The 27510-nt window shown below is 39.5% G+C and overlaps 2 protein-coding genes across 2 annotated transcripts in view; both read right to left on the bottom strand.

The window, feature by feature from the left end:
• LOC120303334 (zinc finger protein 271-like) overlaps positions 1-12153 on the bottom strand; it is a 29995-nt gene extending 17842 nt beyond the window's left edge. Inside the window, exon 1 of the mRNA XM_039332775.1 lies at positions 11886-12153. The gene's annotated coding sequence lies outside the window, so the exon portion shown is untranslated. The remainder of the gene's footprint in view (positions 1-11885) is intronic.
• The window catches only part of LOC120303329 (zinc finger protein 850-like), a 53280-nt gene that overhangs the window by 3874 nt on the left and 21896 nt on the right, over positions 1-27510 (bottom strand). The window contains exons 3-4 of the mRNA XM_039332769.1: positions 23140-25234; positions 17311-17701 (exon numbers count right to left, since the gene is read on the bottom strand). Of these exons, the coding sequence (XP_039188703.1) occupies positions 17311-17701; positions 23140-24534 (1786 nt within the window). The 5' untranslated portion in view covers positions 24535-25234. The remainder of the gene's footprint in view (positions 1-17310; positions 17702-23139; positions 25235-27510) is intronic.

Here is a 27510-nt window from a genome sequence, read left to right as displayed (position 1 = left end):
CACCAGTTTGCCATGCTCACTGAAGCATTTACCGCATTGGGGGGACTTGTAGATCTTCTTTCCTGTGTGGGTCCTTCCATGAACCACAACGGAGCTGTTCTGACCAAAGCTTTTGCCAAATTTGGAATATTTGTATGGCTTTTCTCCAATGTGGATCCTCTGATGCACAATGAAATTTGCAAGTTGTATCTTTTCCACAATAGGCACATCTATGGAGCCTTCCCACAACTTATATTCTTGAGGACGTCAAAAATATGGATGGTCCCTTGTTTAGTCATGCTTTGATTCAAGCTGTTTTCTTCCTCCCAGAGTGAGACCTGCATTACTGTTTGCCCAACATGGCTATCCAATCTACCTTTTCCTTTGCAATGACTTCCAGACAGTTCCCTCTTTTGCTGAATGATAAATAATTTCTCTTGGCTTTTCATGTAACGTATCCTTGAGTTCTGTATACTCTACTTATTCCAGGTTGAAATCTTTCTTAATTTTCTCTTTTGTCTATCAGCTGCTGGAGAAGGATTGTTTATTTTTCTGAAGGAAATGAAAAATACTTTGATTTCTGGTTCAATTTGCTTTCCTTTTCAAAGTTGCTTGTTAGTCTCAGTTGTCAAGCGTGCTCTTATTGCCATCCTCTTTGTCTACAGGATTCAAAGAAAAATGTATCTTTGTTTATAAAATGGTTGCAGAAGATATGAGAAAGAAAAAGTATACATTACAACAAAAAAGCAAACATGCTAGAATAATCCCTTACATTAATTATGATTCATTTGACACATGGAAGATTACCAAGATCCAAGTTCAAATATTAATTAAATCATGTGAAATTCTCTTGTTGACTTGGGTCAATCACAAATTCTTAACAGTGCAAAGGGTTATCATCAAATTTACCTGGAAATGCTGGGGATAGATTATACACTTGTAGATACAGGCATATAGAGATACACCTACCTATGTCTTTCAAGCCTGATAAAATGTCCCAAAATGGTTACAGTCAAACCCCCTGAGCTAACTTTAGAGATGTGGGGGCTTTAGCTGCTGAAATGATGCTTAAAGCCTCAGCAAGATTTGAAGTACCAGTTTTGCCCAAGGAAGTCCTCAACTGCAAATAAGGACAGAAAATACTGCCCACAAGTACTATGATGACATCCCAACTCAAGCAGTGCTCACTTAAGAACCACATTTGGAACTGGTATCTCTGTCACTAAGAAGCCCAATCATTAAGCATGATGTCACATGACAGAGCCAACTTATATCTGTTCCTCTGCCATTGTTAAGCAAATTACTATGGGCTGTTAAGGGTAATTTCACATGATTGCGACTTGCAAATTCCTGCCGGCATCCCCATTGATTTTGTTTGTCAAAAGCTAGCTGAGAAGGTCACAAATAGGGAATATGAGTGTGGAATACTGCAACCTTCATAAATGTGCCCCAGTTGATAAAACTCAAATTAGTGCAACTCCTTTTCCTGCATCTTGATAACCATAAGAACTGCTGATGTGTGGTCACTGAACAAGAGCTATGATTACCACAAATTTGTGTTGCCAGGTGTAAGTCTGCTTTTACACTGACATTGTAACTTTGAAGGCTCAGAGAACAAATGGTGAGGACTACCTATAAAATTGAACATCCTGAGAGGTCCTCAATAGTTATTTTTTTTTAAAAAAAGTGCTGGGTTAAGAACAGTTGAACCTGGTTAATACACGGATGGGGCACCAATATGTGCTTGTTGATGATACATGGAAGTGAAAAAATGCCAGAAAAGACCAGTGCCAGATCAATACAATAATGTTGCCATGAAAACAGCAAGTCCACAATAGAATAACAGAGCTGGAAGGGACCTTGGAGGTCTTCTAGTCCAATCCCCTGCTCAGGCAGTAGACCCCATACCATTGTGGACTAATGGCTGTCCAATCTCCTCTTAAGGGTTCCTCACAAATCTATGTGACAACTTTATCATCCAAAAGAGAGGAGGGAACTAGGGGGTCTACTATAGTGATCTAAATTCTTACTAGCAGAGATGAAATCATAGAGGGATGTTGAAATGTCACAAACTTTGGAGGGTGAGTAACTATGTCATACTTGAATTCAATATAATACAGACCACAAGTAACAAAACTAGTTATTATAATTTAAAAGAGCTGATGTCAACAAACTTAGAGACAGGTTGGGAAGGATTTCATTGGATGAAAATCCTAAAGGGGGAAACAACTCAAAAAGCTTGACAACCTCTGAAAAATATGATTACAAAAGCCCAGTGCAACACAATATTCCCCTGGCCTCAGATTGAAGCGGCAGCAGGAACCGCAGCAGAAAGGAGACAGACCTTTTCCAGGTGAGTCCCGCACAGCAGGAAGGGAGGGGGAAGCATGAGAGCATTAAGTGAATGCTCATAACTCAGGGATTACCTGTACTCGCGCTGGCAGCTTAGAAAAATCGGTTCTTCTGTTTAAAAAAAGGTGCCAGAATGCCATTCCATTCATTCTATGACAAAAAAAGCACTGGATAAAACCAAACTTGGAATAACGCATCCAGCTTTGGTCACCATATTATACCAAAGATGTTGAAACAGTGGAAAGGCTGCAGAAAAGGTCAACAAAGATGATTAGGAAGCTTGAGGCTAAGATATATAAAGAACGGTTGTAGGAACTGGGTATGTCTAGTCTAGTGAAAAGAGGAATTAGGGATGACAGGATAGTAGTGTTCCAATACTTGATGATTTGCCATAAAGAAGAGGGGGTCAACTTATTTTTCAAATCACCAGAAGGCAAGACAAGAAGCAATGGAGGAAACTAACCAAAGAGAGAAGTAACCTAGAACTAAGGAGAAACTACCTAACAGTGAGAACAATTAATCAGTGGAATGGCTTGCTTTCAGAACTTGTGGATGCTCCATCACTGGAGGCTTTTAAGAAGAGACTGGACAGCCATTTGCCTTAAATCACAGGTGTCAAATTCGCCACGTCACGAGATGTGTCACAACTTTTTTTGCAATGCTAGAGCTAAGGGGAGCGTGGCCTCTATATGATGCAACCGGCTCATGGCCGGCAGTTTGACAACCCTACCTTTTTTTTTTTTTTTATTAAAAAGTTTTATAAATTTTACAGAAAATAAAAGACAATACAAAAACAAAAAACAACATATACAAATAAAAACAAACATTACCCAACAAAACCCCCCTTCCCCCACCCCTACCCAAACCCCCCCTTCCCCCCCCAGGGCCTCCCAGAGCAGAATATAGGCTTAATTTAAAAAAGTTAAAAAAATTTATATTTATATAAAAAAAAGAATATAAAATAGAATATATATATATATATATATAAAGTTAAAAATTATGAAAAAACTATATAGTATTTTTTTATCAAATTTAAATTGTATGAATTTTATCCATTTATCCCAAAACAGCAAGAAATTTCTCTTGCGTTTGACCCTTTAAGAAAGCCGAAATCTTTGCCATTTCCGCCAAATGAGACACTTTAAGAAACCATTCCTGCAATGTAGGCAAAGATTCCTTCTTCCAATATTGTCCTACTAACAGCCTCGCAGCTGTAATCAAATTTAACATCAATATAACCTCCTTTGTATCACAATCAATAACTATACCTAACAAAAATAATTGTGGAGTAAATTTTACCCTCCTTTTAAAAATTCTCTGGATATTCCACCATATCTTAATCCAGAATGCTTTTATCTCTCTGCACGACCACCAAATATGATAATAAGTAGCGTCCATACAACCACATCTCCAACATTTAGGTTGTAAGTCAGGGTACATAAAAGACATTTTTTGTGGATCAAGGTGCCATCTATAAAACATTTTATAAAAATTCTCCCTTAAGTTCTGTGCTTGTGTAAATTTGACATTTCTCACCCAAATAGTTTCCCAGGTGTCCAATGGAACTGGCTCACCAAAATTCTGCGCCCATCTAATCATACAATCTTTAATTAGTTCCGTTTCTGAATCCAATTCAACTAAAACCCCATAAATCCTCTTAATGTGGGTTTGTCTTTGATCCTTCACTTGCTTAATAAGATTTTCATCTTCTCTGAGAAAACCCACCTTACAGTCCATCTTCCATCTGTCTAATAATTGCCTATATTGGAACCAAGAATAAATAATATTTTCTTGTGCTAACTCTTCCCGTGATTTTAACTGCCAGTTTTGTCCATCCCATTTAAGTAACTGTCTATAGGACACCATATCCATTTTAACCCCTCTTTTTATTCCTTCTATTGCATGCCAAGGTATAGCCCATAATGGTACTTTGAAATCACTTTTATAATATTTTCTCCAAACCCTAAGTAAAGAAATTCTTAAGATATGAGATTTAAAAGCCCAATCCATTTTTTTATTAAATATTAAATAGGCATGCCACCCAAAAAGTAAATTCCATCCCTCTAAGTGAAGTATATCAGAATTTGTCAAATTTACCCAGTCACTAACTAATGTTAAAACCACCGCATCATAATATAATTTCAAATTCGGCACCTTGAGTCCTCCCCTCTCACGGAAATCTTGCATAATTTTAAACTTAACCCTTGGCTTTTTCCCTGCCCAAATAAATTTATTAAGGCCTTTCTGCCACTCAGTTAAATTGATCTCATTCTTCAAAATCGGTATCATTTGGAACAAAAAGAGAAACTTGGGTAAAATATTCATTTTTATCACTGCAATTCTTCCCATGAGGGATAATTGCAACTTTTCCCAATTCTTCAAGTCTCTCTGTACCCTAACCCACAACCTTTCATAATTATTTTTAAATAATTTTGCATTAGAAACAGATAGCATCACCCCCAAATATTTTACCTTATTAACAATTTCAAAACCCGTCAAATTAACCAAAGTCTGCTTCTCCCGACTAGTCATATTTTTAGGTAAAATTTTAGTCTTATTAACATTAATCTTAAAACCCGAAACCAAACCATAATTATGAATCAACTGTAATAATTTTACTACAGAATAAGTAGGTTGCGACAAAGTAATAACCAAGTCATCCGCAAAAGCTCTTAACTTATACTCTTTTTTATTAACTTCTATTCCTTTAATTTCCTGCGACTCTCGAATTTTGATCAACAGTATTTCCAGTGTTAAGACAAACAGCAACGGTGATAATGGACAACCCTGTCTAGTACCTTTCTCTATTGTAAAAACCTCTGACAAGCCTCCATTAACGATAAGTTGTGCCATTTGTTTTTGATATATTACCATAAGAGCTTGCAATATCTTTTGACCAAAATTCATCTCTTCCATTACTCTTAACATAAAATGCCAATTCAATTGATCAAAGGCTTTTTCAGCATCTAAAAATATCAGCCCTGCAGGAACTTGGTTATTTTTATCTAAATATTCTAATAAATTAATAATTTGTCTGACATTATTTTTCATGTACCTTCCAGTTATGAACCCAGATTGATCTTTATGCACAAGGTGGTGCACCACCCTCATAAGCCTATTTACTAAGATTTTTACAAATATCTTATAATCCACATTTAAAAGAGATATAGGCCTATAATTCTTTGGTAAAGTAAGATCTTGATCTTCCTTTGGAATCAATGATATAAAAGCAGTACGCCATGAGGGAGGAATCTCTTGACCCTGTAAAATGCCATTGAAAAGATCACCTAATGGTTGGATCATCTCCTCCAATAAAGCTTTATAATAAACAGCTGTTAACCCATCCGTACCCGGTGCTTTCCCTGGTTTCAATTGTTGAATTGCTAGCGAAATTTCCTCCTTAGTAATTAAACCATTAACTTCATGTTTCTGATCCTCTGTCAATTTAGGGAAACTAACCTCGCTTAGATATTTATTTATCTCTAAAATTTGCACATTAGTAGATTTATATAATTTTTGATAATAATCCAAAAAAGATTTCTTAATCAGTTCCTTCTGAGAAACTAATTTACCCTTGTAATTTATTTTATCTATTGTTCTCTGTCTCTGTTTCTTTCTCAATTGATAAGCCAGCCATCTCCCTGGCTTGTTAGCATTACAGAATGTATTTTGTTTCATAAACAATAAATTGGTTGCAGCTTGATCTGCTAACAACATATTAAATTGTGTTCTTAACAACTTTAAAGATTCTTTAATACTTTCATCAGAAGGATTTAAAATCAAAGACTTTTCTTTTAATTTAATTTCATCTTCCAATTCTTTACGTTTCTGAATCTGTTTTTGCTTATGACAGTTATTCATTTTTATCAAAATCCCACGCATAAATGCTTTCCCTGCATCCCATACCATTGACATTGAAGTCCCCTTATACATATTCAAAGCAAAATAATCCTTTAAACACTCCTTTAGTTTCTGAACATTTTTTTCTTGTCTAAATAAATTCTCATTCACCCTCCAGGATCTTCTCTCCTCTTTTTCTTGAGTCAACTCCATCCAAACTGGACTATGATCCGTCAAAGACCTAGGGAAAATCTTGACATTCTTTACTCTATTATATAAGTCCGTTGTAATCAAGAAGAAGTCAATTCTTGAGAAGGATTGGTGTCTATCTGAAAAGAAGGTAAAGTCTTTCTCCTCTTGATTACATTCCCGCCAATAGTCCCGTAATTCCCAGTCCTCTTTCATATCAAAAAAGGCTTTAGGTAATTTTGCCTGCTTAAGAAGAGGAGAGGAACCTTTTTTGTCCCTTTGTACATCTAAGACACCGTTCCAATCCCCCATTAGTACCACGGATCTGTAGTCCAGCAGATTTATTTTTTCATGTAAGAGTCTGTAAAATTGTTCCTGTTGCTGATTTGGTGCATATAGTCCCACTATAAGTACTTTCTTACCATATAAGCCCAATTCAACCATCACATATCTCCCTTGGGGGTCAGACTCCACCAGACAAACTGGTAGATTTTGCTTAACATAGATAACAACTCCCCCCTTCTTCCCGGGAGCAGAAGATACGAAGTGAGATCCCAGACGGGCATTAACTAAATATTTCTGATCCTTAAGTAAAATATGAGTTTCCTGTAAGCAAATAACATCATTATTACGTTGCTTCAAATAATAAAAGATTTTTTTCCTTTTCTGAGGAGAATTCAATCCATTAACATTCCAGGTCAAAAACTTTGCCATCTCCCTTGGCCCGCAGCCTGGAGAAGACACCTTGGAGATCTGAAATTGCAACATGTGTTGCATGACTCTTGGGTCTTGCTCCTCCCACCGGCGGTGATACATTTCCAGGAGAAATCTCTTTGGCCTCTTTCTTACGTTGCTCCTTCTCTTTACGTTTATAAGCTGCACGAGTCATTCTCTGCTCTTTAACCTCCATCTGGCGTTGCCATTCAGCTTGCAGCATCCCAGCAGAAACCAAATCTAATGCCTCAGACTGCTGCTCCGCCTCTTTGCCACTCAGGGATTTCTGAACAGGTAAAGTTGAGCCTGCACCTAGGACTGAAGTATAGAATTCTCTAGCTTTATCAACCGTATTCAATCTATAACGTGTCCCCGCATGGCTCAAAACAATGCCCATCGGGATTTCCCATCTAAATGGCACTGATCTAGCTTTAAGCTCATTAGCTAAGAAAGCAAAATCTTTCCTGATTCTTAAAATTTTTGATGGGATTTCCTTTAGTATGATGACATCTTGGGCAGCTATCTGAAATCTTTTATTATAAAAGGCTTGTATGATCTCATTACGCAGAGACTTCTTCGTAAAATAAATCACCACATCTCTAGGCAAATTCTTCTGCTTAGCAATCCAAGAGTTAAGCCTGTACACTTTTTCAACTTCTCTGCGTAATTCTCCTTTATCCATATCCAAAACCACAGCCAAATCAGTAAGGACCACCTCCATCAGATCTTGATTCATATCTTCCTTGAGGCCTCTAATCCTCAAGGCATATTCCATCTGCCTATACTGAAACATCAGAATATCGTCTTGTGAAGTCTCCACCTTCCTTTCCACATCTTGAATTTTGTCATCAAAGGAATCAACTTTATCTTCAACTTCCTCGAGTCTTGCATCCAGCTTAACCACCACTGTAGCCAAACCTGAGACTGCTGCAAGTATATCTTGTCGCAAAATATTATTGTTATTTTCCAATTGATCCTTTATCCCACTTATCTCTTCTTTGAAGTCAGATTTTATTTCTGATTTAAGCTGTGTAGAAAATTGCTTCATTTCCTCTCTCATTTGAGCTACAGCCTCTCCCATTATACCTCTAACCTCTTGTGCTGAAAGTCCAGGCAAAGGAGGGGAGGGTGGTGGCTGTGCCGGTGGTGCATGTTTAAGTTGTTGTTGTGGTTGTGCAGTGGAAGTTATAGGGGAGGAAATCACCTTGGATGTTGTAAAAGGCGGCTGTCTCTTTGAAGCCATTTTAAATGACACAGTTCTCACTTCCCTTTCCCCCCCCCAAAAAAAAAGATGAGGGGGAAAGAGAAAAATTTTTACTTTTAAAAGAGGCAGCAAAAACACTATAATCCTTGAAAATCCAGAGAAAAAAGACCAAGAAAAAAAAATCAAAAAAGAGAATTCAATACCAAAAGCAAAAGTAAAGTCCAGTCCTTAAAAGGAGAAAGTGAAACAAAAGACAAAGGAAAAAAAAAACTCCGTCACTTTCAAAACGCCATCTTAATTCCTTCTCCACAGTAATAAAAAGAAAAAAAAGGAGAAATAATCAAAACTAAATAAAAAAATAAACACCTAAATTATATAAGAAAAAATCCTTTAAACTGCTCTGTCCGGTTTTTTAGGAATTACTCACCAACTCTCTATAAGCACGGAGATAGAAGCGGCAGTTTCTTTTGCTTCCTAGGAAGCAAAAACAGCTGGGAGGCGGAGACAACAAGAGCTCCGAGGGAACACTCCTTTCACCCCCCCTAGAATTAAATCCAGAGAGGGTTCAGGGGTTCTACCTCTACTCTTGTACTCTCTGTCCCTTCCCTTTGCCCGGGAAGGGAATTCCGAGCCGCGGGCCAGCTGATGCGCGCTGCGCTCCGCGGCTCTAACACTTTCCCAGCTGGACGGCTAGAGGATAGCCGCCATCGCTGTCGCTCCGTACTGGAAGCCCCCACAACCCTACCTTAAATGATATTGGTTCTCCTTCTTGAGCAGGTAGTTGGAGTAGAAGACCTCCAAGGTCCCTTCCAGCTGTTACTCTGTTACAAACCTCCATCAATGAAGCACCCACAACTTCTGGAAGCTAGCCATTCCCAAAGGATGAATCTTCACTTGAAGGAGACTATTGAAATCTTCCAACCAACAGAAAATTGCAGCCGAGTTTCAAACCAAGCAGCTCCATTGGACTTAAATTTGAGGAAGGAAGGAACATGCAGCAGCAGCAGCTGACATGCTTCAGCGTAATTGCTTCTCTGCTTCCATGCCATTGAGGGAACCAAACAGCCCCATTTGCTCCCAACTTCTCCTCTGACCTATCCTCCATTCACTTTCCAGCTGCTCCTTTGATCCTTGGAAGAGCACAAATGCCACTCAGCAAACCATCTTCCTCCCATGAGTGATCCAGAAGAAGAAGTTCTGTTGTCCCAAAGGTGCTTTTTCAAGAGCAACTGGACTTTCTTTCTTCTACTCTTCTACTTCCTCCCCTCCACTCTAGGAATTGTTTTCAATAGTTTTAACTCATTTAACACTGCTACCTACTATACTGCTTTTTAGGCAGATTTGACAGCTATGAGACCCTGTTGGCCCGGTGGTTAGAATGCAGTACTGCAGGCGGCTACTGCTGGCTGCTGACAGTTCGATTCTCATTGGCTCGAGGTGGACTCGGCCTTCCATTCTTCCGAGGTTAGTAAAATGAGTACCCAGACTGTTGTGGCAATATGCTGGCTCTCTAAACTGCTTAGAGAGGTCTGTAAAGCTCTGTGAAGTGGTATATAAGTCTAAGTGCTATTAATATTGCTATCTCTTCATAGGTGGTGGAAAAACATGCTTGTCCCATTTACAAGATCTTTTCACTGATTAAATGCTATCAAATCATTTTTGACTTCTAGAAACTGACCCAAGTGAAATAGTGAAATGTGATGCTACTTACTTTATGAAAATTAGCTACCTGCTGAGCCCTAAAATTTCAAGATGTTTTTACAGAATTACAAAATCAGCTTTCTTAGGGATGACTTTCAGTAGAAATCAAAGCCTCTTTACATCCAAAATCTTTATGATTGATTTCTTGTGGTTCCCAAGGATTTAGGACATGGCAGCACTATCAGGAGAGATGCTACAGGGGAGCCATCTTCACTCCTGCTGATCAGGCTGCATGGAGAAGCACTCTCCACTCCACTTCATTCCTGAAGGAGGAAATTTTATGTCTGCTAAATGCCAAATGCCATGTACTTCTGTAAATTTGCTGACACAGAGGTTTCCATTAGGTCACAGTGGAAGAATATGCAGCAGGGCCTAGAAAATGGTGACTAAGAAAGAGGGGGTGATTGCCAATTTGTGACAGAAAGAAATGTTTGCAGAAAACACTATTTTTTTAAAAAATGGGAAAAATAGAATACCTCATCAAAGCCAGGCTAACCTTTTTAGTGGGACACCCTGCACTGCCATTTGTAATCTAGATTTAATAAGGTATGGGTGGTAATAGTGGCCATTTCAACTTGGCTCTAAGCTCTGTTGCATGGAGGACACTGAAATAAAAGAACCCCACCATATATTTTATTGATTCCCTTTTCATTCAGGAACTCAAGATGGCATACAAAGCACTTCCTGTGTGGCAAGCTGTGATTTACAGGCTAAACACCCCCAAACAGCCTGCCTACCTACTGAGACATACTTCTTGCCTCTGATTATTCCTAGCTCCTAACCCAGTGGTTCTCAACCTGTGGGTCAGGACCCCATTTGGGGTCGAACGACCATTTCACGGGGGTCGCCAAACAATGCAGTCTGCCATTTTTTCCCCCTTTTCCTTAGCTGTGCTATTCCCTTTTATTCTATTGGCTTTTGAAAGCCAATAGAACAGACATTCTTGAATAGAGTCTAATTCTATTGGCTTTCAAAAGCCAATAGGAATTGTCCAGGCTGTCTCTGCCCTGCTGAGCCCGCCAAAAGTCCCATTCTGCAAACGGTGCTGCACCAGTTGAGTAGTCCTCAACTTACAACCGGTTGAGTAGTCCTCGACTTACGACCGGTTGGGGATCGCGGCATTAAAAAGGTTGAGAACCACTGTCCTAACCTAACACTGAAGTAGAGCTCATAGCTTTCCATCCAGTGCCCTTAGCCTTACCCTAGATGTGACATGCCCAACAAATCTTATTTCATTCTTTAACAAAATGATTAAATAGTGGACCAGCAAAATGCTGTGGACATAGTATACTTGGATTTCAGTAAGGCATTTGACAAAATAGACCATAACCTACTTCTTGGTAAAATGTGGGACAGATACATCCATCCACACAGATGGATTCATAACTGGCTGACAAACCACACTCAATGTGTAGTCTTTAATAGAACTACTTCTATTAAGCAATGGATGGAAACTAATCAAGAAGAGAAGCAACCTAGAACTATGGAGGAATTTCCTAACAGTGAGAACAATTAAAGAGTGGATCAGCTTGCCTTCGGCAGTTGTGGGTGCTAGACAGCTATTTGTATGCAATGGTATATGGTCTCCTGCTTGAGCAAGGGGTGGAACAGAAGACCTACAAAGTTCCTTCCAACTCTATTACGAACTTCCAGTGATGGAGCACCCACAACTTCTGGAGGCAAGCCATTCCCAAAGAATCAACCTTCACTTGAAATAGACTGTTTAATAGACTGTCTTCCCACCAGCAAAAAATTGCAGCCACCAGTGTGCGGCACCAGTAGACTGGGGAAAGAAGGGACATGCAGCAGCAGCTGACATGCTTCAGCCTCATTGCTTCTCTGCTGGAAACCAAACAGTACTACTTGCTTCCAGCCTCTCCTCCGACCTCTCCTCTCCTCAACTCACCTTCCAGCTGCTGCTTCCACCCTGGAAATAGCACAAAAGCCGCTCTGCACGCCTCCTTCTTCCCATGATTGATGCGGAAGAGGAAGTTCCTCTGTGCTTCTTCTCGCCTCTCATCCTTTCTAGCAATACAGAACTCAATGGTTTTAACTCCTTTAAACTCAAACACAGTGTAGGGTTCCTGCCTGAGCAGGGGGTTGGACTCGATGACCTCCAAGGTTCCTTCCAACTTTATTATTGTTGTTTTTATTATTATTATTATTATTATTATTGATCATCGCACAGTCAGCCAGATGTTCAGACTGGATTTGGCATTTTGTCTACCTATCGAGTCCTTACCCAGGACCTGGGATAGGCAGATTACCCAGGACCTGGGATAGGCAGACTTATTATTATTATCGATCATCGCACAGTCAGCCAGATGTTCAGACTGGACTTGGCATTTTGTCCACCTATCAAGTCCTTACCCAGGACCTGGGATAGGCAGATGTGGATGTTTGATGGTATTACAGATATCGTCGCAGGATGGAAGCAGTTCCTAATAAGGCCGTCTTTTGCAATTGACTAATATCGAATTTGTCAATGCCAATGGTGTTCAAGTGGTGCTCCAGTTGTTTTGGGATTGCACCCAAGGAGCCTATGACTATTGGTACTACCCTTGCTTGCTTTTGCCACAGTCTTTCTATTTCTATTTGTAGGTCTTTGTATTTTGTTATCTTCTCCAGTTCTTTCTCTTCTATTCTGCTATCTCCAGGCACTGCCACGTCCACTATCCAGACTTTTTTGTCTTTCTTATCGACAATTGTTAAGTCTGGGGTGTTATGTTGCAGGTGCTTGTCTGTTTGAATTCTGAAGTCCCAGAGCAGTTTAATTTTATCATTTTCTATGACTTTCTCTATTTTATTATATTATTATTATTATTATTATTCTCAATCATCGCACAGTCAGCCAGATGTTCAGACTGGATTTGGCATTTTGTCTACCTATCGAGTCCTTACCCAGGACCTGGGATAGGCAGATGTGGATGTTTGATGGTATTACAGGTATCGTCGCAGGATGGAAGCAGTTCCTAGTAAGGCCGCCTTTTGCAATTGACTAATAGCGAATTTGTCAATGCCAATGGTGTTCAAGTGGTGCTCCAGTTGTTTTGGGATTGCACCCAAGGAGCCTATGACTATTGGTACTACCCTTGCTTGCTTTTGCCACAGTCTTTCTATTTCTATTTGTAGGTCTTTGTATTTTGTTATCTTCTCCAGTTCTTTCTCTTCTATTCTGCTGTCTCCAGGCACTGCCACGTCCACTATCCAGACTTTTTTGTCTTTCTTATCGACAATTGTTAAGTCTGGGGTGTTATGTTGCAGGTGCTTGTCTGTTTGAATTCTGAAGTCCCAGAGCAGTTTAATTTTATCATTTTCTATGACTTTCTCTATTTTATGATCCCACCAGTTTTTGCTTACAGGCAAATGATATTTTTTGCAGATCTTCCAATGCACCATTGTTGCTACTTTGTCATGTCGCTGCTTGTAATCAGTCTGTGCAATCTTCTTGCAACAGCTTACCAAGTGGTCCACTGTTTCTTCAGCTTCTTTGCATAGGCGGCACTTACTGTCTGTTGCTGTCTTCTCAATTTTGACTTTGTATGCATTTGTCCTTAAGGCTTGGTCTTGTGCAGCCAGAATTAGTCCCTCGGTCTCTTTCTTCAATTTTCCTGCTCTTAGCCATTGCCAGGTTTTATTATTATCTGCTTTCCCAGCTATTTTTTTCATGTATTGGCCATGTAGTGCTTTGTCTTCCCATGCCTCTATTCTGTTCTTCATTTGGTCTTTCTTGTAGGCCAGTTTGGTCTCTCCAGTAGTTAGTAAGCCTTCCTGATATACTAATTTCAGTGCATCTTCATCATTGTTCTTCAGATATTCTTCCAAAGCCATTTTTTCTTCTTCAACCATCTGATGTACTTGTAGCATTCCACGCCCACCTATTTGCCTTGGTAGATAAAGTCTATCAATGTCACTGCGTGGATGAAGGGCATGATTCATTGTCATTATTTTTCTGGTTTGCCTATCCATTGCTTTTAGTTCTGCTTGAGTCCAGTCCACTATTCCAGCTGTGTATCTAATGACTGGGATTGCCCAGGTGTTGATTGCCTTTATGGTATTTCCTCCATTGAGTTTGGATTTTAAGATCTTCTTCACTCTCTTGATGTATTCACCTCTAATCTTTTTCTTGACTTCAGTGTGCTTGATGTTGTCAGCTTGAAGGATACCCAAGTATTTGTAGTATCTTCCTCATCCAGACTCTTAATGTTATTTTCGTGGGGCATCTTGATTCCTTCAGTTTTCACTATTTTTCCTTGTTTGATAGTAAGTGTGGCACATTTGTCCAAGCCAAACTCCATTACAATATCTTGGCTATATATACGGACAGTGTTGAGCAGCGATTCTATTTCAGATGATGTTTTTCCATACAGCTTCAGATCATCCATGTAAAGGAGGTGGGATAGTCTAGCAGATGTTTTTGATGTTTGATAGCCATGTCCTGAGTTATTCAGTATTGTTGACAGAGGAAACAGTGCAATAACAAATAGTAATGGTGATAATGAATCTCCTTGAAATATTCCTCTCTTGATATTAACCTCTCCCAGCTTTTCACCATTGATCTGCAACTGTGTCTTCCATTGTGCCATCGATTTTTGCACAAATTTTCTGATGTTTCTACTTACTCCTGTTATTTCTAGGCACTTGATTATCCAGTCATGTGGCAGAGAGTCAAATGCCTTTTTGTAGTCAATCCATGCCACATTCAGGTTGGTCTTCCTTCTCTTGCAGTTTTCCAAGATCATTTTGTCTATTAGGAGTTGATCTTTTGTTCCTCTGCTATTGGGGCGGTTTCCTTTCTGCTCAGGTGGAAAGAGATTGTTTTCAACTAGATGCTGTTGTACTGCATCAGCTACCACACCAGTTAGTAATTTAAAAGTTGTTGGTAAGCAGGTAATTGGCCTGTAGTTACCTGGTGTTGCCCCTCTTGCTGGATTTATTATTATTATTATTATTATTATTATTATTATTATTATTATTATTATTATTATTATTATTATTATTATTATTATGGATCATCGCACAGTCAGCCAGATGTTCAGACTGGATTTGGCATTTTTTTAAAAAAAGTTTTATTTGAATTTTCAATACATATAATACTTTCCATACATTATATATAAAACTAAAAAAAAGAGAAAAATACCTTTAAAATAAGACCTTAGGTGTCGCTCGTCTATCTCCCCCCCACTGCATCCGCCCTCTCAACCTTCCTTCCTTACTTCCCTACTCCCTCTCTCCTCTCCTCTCCTGTCTCCCCTCACCCCTTCCTCCCATCCAACTTCCTTCCTTCCCTCCTCCTCCCCTCTTATCCCTCTTCGGATACAGTTCAGGGGAAACACCCGAGCGGCACCTCCCTCTAAATTACTCCATCTATTTCATATTTTAATATTTCTATATATACTTAATCCCACCCCTCCCCCCCTACCCCCCCCACTTCCCAGAGCAAAATACAGGGTTATTATAAACAAAACAAACACAATAAAACAACAACAACAAAAATTTCTATACAATAAACAAATTCATACATTACCCTTAACTCTCTCTAAACTTTAATAATAATAATAATAATAATAATAACATAAACAAATCTACTATCAATCAAATATTATAAAAATCTATAAATAGTAATTATAACCTCAAGAAAAAAATAATCATAAAATAAATGGAACTTTAAAGTTCCGTATTTATTCTGAATATAATCTATCCACCTTCTCCACACTATAATGAATTTTTCTTGTGTATGGTCCTTTAAATAAGCTGAAATTTTTGCCACTTCCGCTAAAGTAGAAACCTTAAGTGTCCATTCTTCTAAGGTAGGCAGCGAATCCTTCTTCCAATATAAACCTACAAGTAATCTTGCTGCAGTTATTAAATTCAACATTAAAATAGTTTCATTAACATCTACATCCATAAAAATACCCAATAAAAATAGTTGAGGAGTAAACTTTATCTTCTTTTTAAAAATCTTTTAAATGTTCCACCAAATCATTATCCAGAAAGCTTTAACCTTCTTACAGGTCCACCAAACATGAAAGTAAGTTGCATCAGGACTACCACACCTCCAACATTTGTCTTTCTTATTAAAAATCAAATATGCATGCCAACCATACAGTAAATCCCACCCTTCAATAGACAGAACATCTTTATTTGTTAAATTAAGCCAATCACTTATCAAAGTTAAGGTGGCTGCATCATAATATAATTTCAAATTGGGTGCTTTAAGCCCATCTCTTTCTCGGGCACCTCTAATCTTTTTCTTGACTTCAGTGTGCTTGAAAAGAAAATAATAATAATAATAATAATAATTATTATTATTATTCTAGCAACTGACTTTTGCAACTGAGCCATGTGAAATAGTGAGATGTAATGCTGCTTAGCTTATGAAGATTAGCTCTGTGCTGAGCCCTATAAATTCATGACGGTTTTACAGAATTGCAGAATAAGCTTTCTTCAGGGTGACCCTCAGTGGAGATCAAAACCTCTCTACTTCCCAAATCTTCAGGCCAGACGCTCCAGGGGAGCCAGCTTGTTAAGTATATTTAATTTAATAGCTGGAGCAGTGAAGGGTTGGATTAATAAGAACAATTAATAAGAACACAAAGTTATTGCTAATTGTTTGAAGAGAGCTGGCTACTGCATGAAGCAATCTAAGATATGATTGGTTGCTTTGAGGGTTAAAGTGGGAGTTTCCTTGTTTCCCGCCTCTTTTCCTCTGAGTGCTGTTCAGTGTTGTCTGTAATTTACCTCATGATGTTCCTGTTTTGTTGATTTACCTGATGATGCTCCTATCTAGTTTACTGTATGTATGGTTGTAAAATATATTTATTTATTTAAAACAAGTTCATGTCAGCGTCTATGACTCCATTTGGATACAGGCTGTGCAAATCCCTGACAAGTTATGGGCCCAAGCACCCTGAGGTAAAGTTTTTCTGAGGTAAAAGTTTCTTTATGAACCTGAGGGAGGTTGAGGAAGATTGGCCTGTAAAGACAGCGTGATGCTATCTGTTACAGGAATGGGAGGAGGATTTCATGTAGCTCCCTTTAAGGAGATGAATTATTTCTCATGGAGCTTAAAGATGGAGATGTTTCTGTGGAGGAAGGATTTGTGGACAGCTGTAAGCAATTATCCAGCACATATCAATGAGGAGAGGCAAAGGGAAGAAAGCACTAGCCAGCATCATTTTGTGCTTGGAAGATAGTCAGGTGGTACATGTGTGTGGGCTTATATCTGCTAGCTGGCAATATCTCACCTGTGTGAGTCCTCTGGTGTCTCACAAGGTGGGAATTTCTAATGAAACTTTTTCCACAATCAAGTCATTCAAACAATTTCTCACCTGTGAGAGTCCTCTGGTGGCTAATGAGGTGGGAATTTTTAATGAAAATTTCCCCACACTCAAGACATTCAAAAGATTTCTTTCCTGTGTGAATCCTCTTGTGTCTCACCAGATTAGAATTTTGACTGAAACTTTTTTCACAATCAGGACATTCAAAGGGTTTCTCTCCTGTATGAGTTCTCTGGTGGTTCATCAGGCTGTAGTTATGACTGAAATTTTTCCCACAGCTTTCCAAAAAAGCTTCATAAAAAAACAAAAGGCAAAAAATAGAATAGCCCATCAAACCACATGGCCAACTGATCACCAGGCTAACCTTTTTAGAGGGACACCCTGCACTGCCGTTTTTAATGTACATCTCGTAGGTTTTGGATGAGGATAGTGGCCATTTCAGCTATTGCATCTGAGCTCTGTTGCATGAGGAATCTGGAATAAAAGAACTGCAAGGTATATTTTATTGATTCCCTTTTCATTCAGTAACTCAGGATGGCATACAAAGCAGTTCCTGTGTAGCATGCTGTAATTTATGGCGTAAATGTCCCCCCAGCCAGACAGCCTGCCTACCTACCTACCATGTGATCCACTAGAAAAAAATTGTAACCAGTCCTCTGAATTGTGTTAGTGAAATGAACAAATGTGCAATTCTTTGGTTTCTTCTAAATTCAGGAACATTCATTTGAAGATTTTAAATATCAGTTCATTGCTCCACATATTGTTTCTCTCTTTACTTGTAGGCATTCCTTGGAAAACCTTAAAGAAAATTTGACTTTCTTTTAAATGAAAATGATGACATGGTATAATAGGTCATGTGTTGTTGTTTTTCCTCTGAGGTTTATTTATCTATTATTAAGAACTGTTAAGGACCAGATGACTTTACTATGTCCTGATATGTAAAAACCATAGAACTCTTTTTCATATGATCCTATGAGCACACATGAATGGGTGGCTCTGCCCAAATGGACCCAGGTGACTTTGTGAGCTAAGCTCTTCCCAAGAAGCTGTGACTGGGAGCACAGCCACTTCTCAGAAGCCGCCTGACCATGGATGGAAACTGTGGGCTGGTTGGAGAAGGCTGAAGGGGATGTGGATTCCAAAGATTTGGAGTTAAACAGACTCGATGCGTGATGAACTGGACTTTCTTAAGAAGACTGGGGAATGGACTTATTTTATTTAACTGGAAAACAATTTAGACTGAACTTTTTTGATAAAATGGATCAACAACAGAGGTTTATAATTTTTGGGAATAAGACACAATTGTTGGGAAAGTGCTCAATCAAAATCTTAAGGAAAAGCTTTATTATTAAGAATCAAATGAGTATATTTGATCCTGGACGGATCAGAGACAATGATTGGGGTGACTTATCATAAATAACAAGCCATTGTAGTTAAATACAATGGATAGTTAAGAGAGGGCTTTGATGTTTAACTTTACTTTTGGTACATCTGTTCAGCATTTTGCCTTTATACAGAGTAGATAGATGAAGGACAAATTGATTCTAACTAGAGGTAGAAATTCACAAATTTTGGGCCTGCTTTGTGAGGGTAGGAAACTGATATTGTTACACTATGTTTATCAACATTCAACTGACTTACTATATGTAATTCTGTTTTTGTCTTTTGTAATTCACATTTCTTTTTTTTAATGTTTTGCCCATCTTCTTTTGTTGTTGTAATTTTTGTTTTTTTTCTTTTGAGTTTGTATTCTATCTTAATTTGGCTAATATTTTTTCTATTAAAAGGCCCCTTACCAGAAGCAATTTCATGTGACTGCTCTGTACCAATTTTCTAAGCTGCCTCTAAATCTAGAATCATAGCATCATAGGGTTGGAAAACAACTCAGTGGTCTAGTCCAACCCGCTGCTCAAGGCAGGAGCCTTGTATAACCCCAGTCAAATGACTGTCCGGTCTATTCTTGAAAATCTCCAGTGATGGAGCATCCACAATGCCAGAAGGCCAGCTATTCCATTGATCAATTGCACTCACTGACAGAAAATTTCTCCTTACTTCTAGATTGGATCTTCCTTTGACAACTTTTCATCCGTGAACCTCTTGTTCTGCCTTCTGTTGCCCTAGAGAATAAGTTGATCTCCTCTTTGTGACAGCCCCTCAAGTAGTGGAAGACAGCCATCATGCCCCCCCAATCCTTCTCTTCCATGGCCTAGACATACCTAGCTCTCTCAACCGATTGTGATTTAGCGTCCAGAACATTTATGATCTTTCTTCTTCTCTGCACATTTTCCAAGGACTCAACATGTGTTGAATCATGGGACCAGAAATGGGCGCAGTATTCTAAGTGTGGACTCACCAGCGTGGTGTAAAGTGGTACTATCACTTCTTGACGTTATACCTCTGTTGATGCAACCCATGACTACATTGGTTTTGGCAGGGGGGGGGGAGAGCTGCAGCAGATTCCCTGCTCCTACCTGTCCACTAGGACACCTAGATTCCTCTATTGAGCCAGATATTACATATTCTATTCCTGTTGTTTTCGTTTTTCCTACCTAGGTGTAGGACCTTATTTTATTCACCACTGAGCTGCATTTTCTTGACCCAATGCTCAAATGTGTCAAGATGCTTCTGGATCTTGAGCCCATCTTTTAAAGTATTGGCTCTTCCCCCCCCAACTTGGTGTCATCTGCAAATTTCATAAGCTCCCCTTCTATCCCCTCCTCTAGATCATTTATGAAGATGTTGAAGGGTCCTGGGCCCAAGACCAAATCTTGAGGTACCCCATTGCATGCTTCTCTCCATGTAGATGTAGTTCCATTGAGGAATACCCACTGAGTGTGGTTGGTCAGTCAATTGCGAATCCACCCAGTCGTGCTTCTGTCTATCCCAGGGGTAGGCAACCCAAAACACTCAAAGAGCCACTTGGACCCGTTTCCCACCAAAAACAAAACACTGGGAGCCGCAAAACCCTTTTGATATCTAAAATGAAGATAACACTGCATATATCCTTTTTTACCTTTATTATAGGTGTGTGTATGTGTGTGTGTGTATGTGTATGTGTATATGTGTGTGTATACACACACACACACACACACACACACACACACATATACACATTAAAAATAAAAGTAAAAATATGACTCTTGGGAATATCCATACTATTAAAACAATGATCACCAAGAGAATGCTTTAAGAGAATAAAATTACATACACACACAGGTAAAAAAAGGATATATGCAGTGTTATCTTCATTTTAGATGTCAAAAGGGTCTCTCTCTCCCTCCCTCTCTATCTGCCCTTGGTCTGCCACTCCTCTTCCCCCACTCTCTCTCTCCCTCTCTCTCTCTTTCTCTCTCTCTCTTTCTCCCCCCCCCCTATCTGCTGCTCACCTGGCAAGCTTCAAGCTGTTGTCCAACAACCTCCGGGGTAAGCAACCTCATCTCTTTTATGACTCATGGACTTCAACTCCCAGAATTCCTGAGTCAGCCTAGCTGGGCTAGCTAGTTTTCTCCTGCCCTTCCTGCTTCCTGCTTCCTTCAGAGACGCAGCAAAGGGAGGAGCTCCGCCCAGAAAGCTTTTCAGCTCCTCGGAGAACACTGTGAGTGCACTCTCTTTTACACATACACACACACACATACACAGAGAGAGAGAGAGAGAGAGAGAGAGAGAGAGAGAGAGAGAAGCAGGGAAATGCAATTGCCTCTCTCTGTCTCTGTCTCTCTCTGCAAAGGCAGAGGAGGCTGGGAGCCACAGGGGAAGGCTCAAAGAGCCGCATGCGGCTCCGGAGCCGCAGGTTGCCGACCTGTGGTCTATCCCATGTTGTTCTGTCTTATTAAAAAGTTAACTTGTACTCTACCTTGTCAAATGTCTTGCTGACGTCAAAGTATCCTATCTCCAAAACATTTTGCAAAACCACTAATTAAGTTACGTCACCAAAAATGGCAATAATGTTTGTCTGGCATCACATTCTTGACAAACCCATTCTGGTTTGTTACAGCTGTCCATCATTTCTGTTTCTCCAGAAGCATTAGTGGAAACAGAAGTTTACTTTAATTAAATAACTTGTGAAATTCTCAATCTTTTAAAAGAAGGAATAAAATCAGGGGGGATGGGACCCAGAAGAACCAAGAGGGGTCAAATGCCCTGAGTGCCACACTGAGAACCAGTTTTCAGACTGAGCAGCCAACATATTCTTAAGTTATTCATTCCCAGGTTTTTTCAAACGTTTGTGTCTACTCATTGTCGCCATCCACGGGGACCTGAACTTCTATGATGTCTATCGAATCTGGTTCAGAATTTGGAGAATCAGGAAATCAGAGAGATCGTCTGTGATTCTTTGATTTTCAAAGGCTACAAACTGACTGGCAAAACAAATGGCTGTTTTAGAAGGAAACCATACCTTAGTTGTCCGGTTTGAAATGTCCTAATTTCCCCGTCATACTGGCAGTGATGGAGAAGACAATCGCTGAATCTGAGAAGGATGCCAATCAAAACATATCCAGTTAGCTGTTCTAATTTTTAAACTGTGCCGAATGAATTGCTGTATTTTCACAGAATTTAGGACTAGGGCAGATAGCAATGCAACAATAAATTAAGAGGCAGAAGCCTAACTGCACCTCACGTCATCAGAGGCAGAGAGTGGCGGGATTGACGTATAATTGAAACTGACATTTTAAATTTATAAATGAGGGAAGGGAAGCTGAGTAAAACAGATTTCTTAGAGATGCAGATTGCACAAGAGACAGATTGAAAGTTAACAACTGTATATATTAGAAACCCACCGTATGTATCACTGAGCAGGAGTTGGGTAATGAGCTTTACATTATCTTTTTATTATTAAATTCATTCATTATTAAACTTAATCACTGCCCATCTTGCCGTTTGAGGCAACTCTGAGCGACTTCCCTTGACCTAATGTCCATAGCAACACTGAAAATACCATTTTTTTTCCCTTATCAGCAATGAAACCTTTTCAACTGTATTTTTTCCCTCATGTTAGGTAGCAAAACAGAGAGGTTTGTCTCTCTTCTGAGTGACAGTATGGCCAAATGGCAGTCGCTTCCACAAGTCCACCGCATGGCCCAGGGACGAAGCCAGGGCCCACTGAAAATAACGGCTGCTTTCAGGATACAGTCCCAAGGGCCAGGGATGCACGCCCTCCCCTCCTTCCCCAACACCAGGATCAGAAATCTTAGAAAGAGGAGGGTGTGAGGCATGCAGGGACCCAGTGGGAGGAAGAAAAAACCTGTGGAGACTCTGGAGTGGGAAAGAACTGGGCGGCACAAGGGTTGGGAAACAGAGCACAGGGTGGGGGAGGCCTAGAGATGCCTACAACAGGCAAACCTGGGCCTGCACTAGGCCTCGAAGAGCTTCCCCCAACCCTAAGGTACACAGTGTTCCACTTAGCGACTGACACATTCAATTAATGGCTGCATCAGAGAGATCATGGTAGTTTAGGAAAGAAGTCTCACTTAACGGCCGTTGCAATATGCAACCATAATTGCAAGGCCCATGACAGTTATATCTTGAGGACATTTTCTACGCTGGCTGAGAAATTCTGAGCCTCAAAATCTGGAGGAAACCAAGATGGAAGACCTCAAACTCCACATGTGGGAATTATATAATCAATGTACAAAACAGAATTATATAATCAATAAACAACCCAGAAGCCTTTTTGAGGAAATCCACAATTTCTACAAAAGGAAATATCCAGTAGCTGCTGCTGCTAAGCAGAAATTGGTAGTTACCCTTTTCCATTTCCCCTTTCTCTCCACCTACAAGTCTAGTCCTGAGACAAGTTTCAGTAAAAAGATTCAGACCAGAATTCAAATAGTCAATTTCTCACCTACAGTTTCAATGGGAAATCACAAATGAATTTCAAGCCTTTTCTAAATTCTTCAACTTTTCCCTCATGTGGATTTCCTCATGTGCAATAAGGGATGATTTATGAGTGAAGTAACGTCCACAGACTGGACATTTGAAAGACTTCTCCCCCATGTGAGTCTTCTGGTGTGTCACCAGGTTGGAATAGCGACTGAAACTTTTCCCACAATCAGGACATTCAAAGGGTTTCTCTCCTGTGTGAGTCCTCTGGTGTGTCACCAGGTTGGAATAGCGACTGAAACTTTTCCCACAATCAGGACATTCAAAGGGTTTCTCTCCTGTGTGAGTCCTCTGGTGTGTCACCAGGTTGGAATAGCGACTGAAACTTTTCCCACAATCAAGACATTCAAAGGGTTTCTCTCCTGTGTGAATCCTCAGGTGTTTCACAAGGCTGGAATTCTGACTGAAACTTTTCCCACAATCAGGACATTCAAAGGGTTTCTCTCCTGTATGAATCCTCTGGTGTGTCACCAGGCTGGAATTCTGACTGAAACTTTTCCCGCAATCAAGACATTCAAAGGGTTTCTCTCCTGTGTGGGTCCTCTGGTGTGACACCAAGTGCGAATTCCCACTGAAACTTTTCCCACAGATCGGACATTCAAAGGGTTTCTCTCCTGTGTGAGTCCTCTGGTGTGTCACCAGGTTGGAATTCTGACTGAAACTTTTCCCACATTCAGTACATTCAAAGGGTTTCTCTCCTGTGTGAATCCTCTGGTGTGTCACAAGGCTGGAATTTTCACTGAAACTTTTCCCACAGATCGGACATTCAAAGGGTTTCTCTCCTGTGTGAATCCTCTGGTGTGTCAGAAAGATGGAATTCTCACTGAAACTTTTCCCACAATCAGGACATTCAAAGGGTTTCTCTCCTGTGTGAGTCCTCTGGTGTTTCACCAGGTGGGAATTGCGACTGAAACTTTTCCCACATTCAGGACATTCAAAGGGTTTCTCTCCTGTGTGAGTCCTCTGGTGTGTCACCAGGTTGGAATTGCTACTGAAACTTTTCCTACAATCAGGACATTCAAAGGGTTTCTTTCCTGTGTGAGTCTTCTGGTGTGTCACCAGGTTGGAATAGCGACTGAAACTTTTCCCACAATCAGGACATTCAAAGGGTTTCTCTCCTGTGTGAATCCTCTGGTGTATCACCAGGTTGTACTTGTGACTGAAACGTTTCCCACAGATAGGACATTCAAAGGGTTTCTCTCCTGTGTGAGTCCTCTGGTGTTTTATCAGGACAGAATTTGCAATAAAACTTTTCCCACAAAGTGGACACTCATCTGGTTTCTCTCCTGTATGAATCCTCTGGTGTCTCACCAGGCTGGACTTATGACTGAAACTTTTCCTACAATCAAGACATTCAAAGGATTTCTCTTGTGTGTGAGTCCTATGGTGTCTCATGACATGGGAATTTCTAATGAAATTTTCACACAATCAGTACAATCCTAGGTTTTCTCCCTACTGTGAATCCTCTGATGTATCACCACGTTGCCATGCTCACTAAAGCATTTACTGCACTAGGAGTGCTTTTATGGCTTTTCTCTTGTGTGGGTCCTTCCATGAGCCACAAGGGAGCTGTTCTGACTAAAGCTTTTGCCACAATCAGATGATTTTTATGGCTTTTCTCCAGTATGGCTCCTCTTATGCATAATCAGTTGTGATTTGCAATCTGTGATTTTTCAACAATAGACACAAGTACGGAGCTTTTCCACAGCTGATATTCTTGAGGAAGTCAAAAATGTGGATAATCCCTTGTTTAGTGGTGCTTTCATTCAAGTCATTCTCTTCCTCACAGGGCGAGGCCTGCATAACTCTCTGCTCTATGTGACTTTCCTACTCACCTTTTCCTCCAACTGACTTCCAGATATTTCCCTCTTTTAATGAAAAGTATCCTTGAGTTCTGAATAATCTACTTATTCCAGCTTGAAATCTTTCTTGATTTTCTCTCTTTTTTTCTAAGAGCTGCTGGAGGAAAAGGAGAATTGTGTGCTTTTGTGAAGAAAATGGAAAATATTTTGATTTCTGGCTTGGTTTGCTTTCCTTTTCAATGTTTGTTTGTTATTCGTAGCTGTCCAGAGGGCTCTTCTTCCCATCCTCTTTTCTATAAGATTTAAGGAAAAGTGTAACTTTAATTTTTATAAAATGGTGAGAGGTGTGAAAAAAGAAGAGAAGTATGCATTACAATGAAAAAGCAAACATGCCACAATGATAGAATAATCTTTTACATTGTTTATGATTCATCTGATACATGGAAGACTATTGACATTCATGTTCAAATATCCATTCAATCAAATTCAGTTGTTGATTTGGGTAAAATTTCTTGTTCACTTCGATCAATCATAAATCCTTAGCAATACAAAGGGTTATCATCAAATACATCTGGAAGTGATGGGCATAGATTATATGATTCCAGATATATGCATACAGAGAGAAATACAGATACACGCTCCTACAAAAGTATATATGGAAAAAATCTATGTCTTTCAAGCCTGGAAATATGTGCCAACATAGTTTACAGTCAAAGCTTTTGAACTTAGGAGTCGAGGTGGTGCAGCAGTTAGAGTGCAGTACTGCAGGCCACTTTAGCTGACTGTGTTCAGCAGGTCAGTGGTTCAAATCTCACCGGCTCAAGGTTGACTCAGCCTTCCATCCTTCCAGGTAGATAAAATGAGGACCCAGATTGTTGGGGGCAATGTAAATTGCTGTTCAGGCAGGAAACCCTATACCATTTCAAACAAATGGCCATCCAGTCTCTTCTTTAAAACTTCCAGTGTTGGAGCATTTACTGCTTCTGGAGGCAAGCTGTTCCACTGATTAATTGTTCTCACTGTCAGGAAGTTTCTCCTTAGTTCTAGGTTGCTTCTCTCCTTGATTAGTTTCCACCCGTTGCTTCTTGTCCTGCCTTCAGGTGCTTTGGAAAATAGCTTAATTCCCTCTTCTTTATGGCAGCCCCTGAGATATTGGAATACTGCTATCATGTCCCCCCTTGTCCTTCTCTTCATTAAACTAGACATACCCAATTCTAGCAACCATTCCTTATATGTTTTAGCCTCCAGTCCCCTAATCATCTTTGTTGCTATTCTCTGTACTCTTTCTAGAGTCTCAGCATCTTTTTTACATCGTGGTGACCAAAACTGGATGCAGTATTCCAAGTGTGGCCTTACCAAGGCATTGAAGAGTGGTATTAATACTTCACGTGATCTTGATTCTTGATTAAGAACTAATATACATGAGGTTGAGATAGAACCCAATATTTGGGCCGACCATAATCCAATAAAGCTGAGTTGGACAAGAGTAAAGAAGAAATCAAGGTGAACATGGAATTAACTCTTATCAAAGGAGAAAGAATTTCAGAAAGAGCAGTAAAAGAAATGGAATTCTTTTTCAAAGAAAATAAAAAAGAAGACACTTCACTCCAGTACATATGGGATACAGCCAAAGCACACTTCAGAGGATTAGCTATAATTTATACAGCTGAAAAGAATAAAGAGAAAAAGCAACAGTGTACAACGCAAAGAAAAGAGTTTAAAAAATTGAAGCTTGAACTTCAAAAAGATCCACAAAAAAACTCTTAAAAGACAAATGGAGATAATTAAACACAAACTAAACCTAATAAAAGTCAGAAGAGTTGGCTCAACAAATCAGAAGAGGAAAACATTTTTTTTCGAAAATGCAAATAAACTGTGAAGATAGCTGGTTTATAAATTGGAAAAAGAAAGAGAGAAAAAGTTGATAAACAAATTACAACATAAGAAGGGAGATGTGCAACTCCAAAATGAGGCAATAAAAAAATAGTTAAAGAATATTATGAAAAACTATATGACATAGAAAAAAATATCTCTGGAAAAAACAACATAAAATATTGGAAAAAGCCAATGTACCAAAAATTCCAGAAAACATTAAAAACATGCTAAACAAAAAAATAACAATGATGGAACTGATGGAAGCTATAAAAAGACAAAAAAAAAAAACAACAACATTGGAGACAACCCCTAAACCAGGGGTGTCAAACTGCCAGCCTGCAGGCCAGACGCATCACCCAAAAGCTGTGCCCGCCCCATTGCCGGCAATAGCAAAACAATCCCGATACGTCGCGCAACGTAACGTGACATCGTGAGTTTGACATGTCTGCCCTAAACTATTGAAAAGGATTTAGTTATTTGGAGAAGTAGCAGGATTGAAGATAAATAGAGAAAAAACAAAAGTTATAGTTAAAAACCTTACATCTAAGCAAAAAGAACAATTGTCAAAAAAATGGATTTTCAAAAAATTAGGAAAATTATATATTTGGGAATATACTTAACAGCAAGATGTGCAATGATAAAAGATAACTACATAAATATAAAAGGGGGGGGGAAATGACATTGCCATAGGTGT

Source organism: Crotalus tigris, unplaced genomic scaffold (genome assembly GCF_016545835.1).
Source record: "Crotalus tigris isolate CLP2741 ecotype Arizona unplaced genomic scaffold, ASM1654583v1 scf7180000024464.508515016:1373766, whole genome shotgun sequence".
Taxonomy (NCBI): Eukaryota; Metazoa; Chordata; class Lepidosauria; order Squamata; family Viperidae; genus Crotalus; species Crotalus tigris.
The sequence above is the reverse complement of the archived record's forward strand: the minus strand, read 5'-3'. Positions and strand labels throughout refer to the sequence as shown.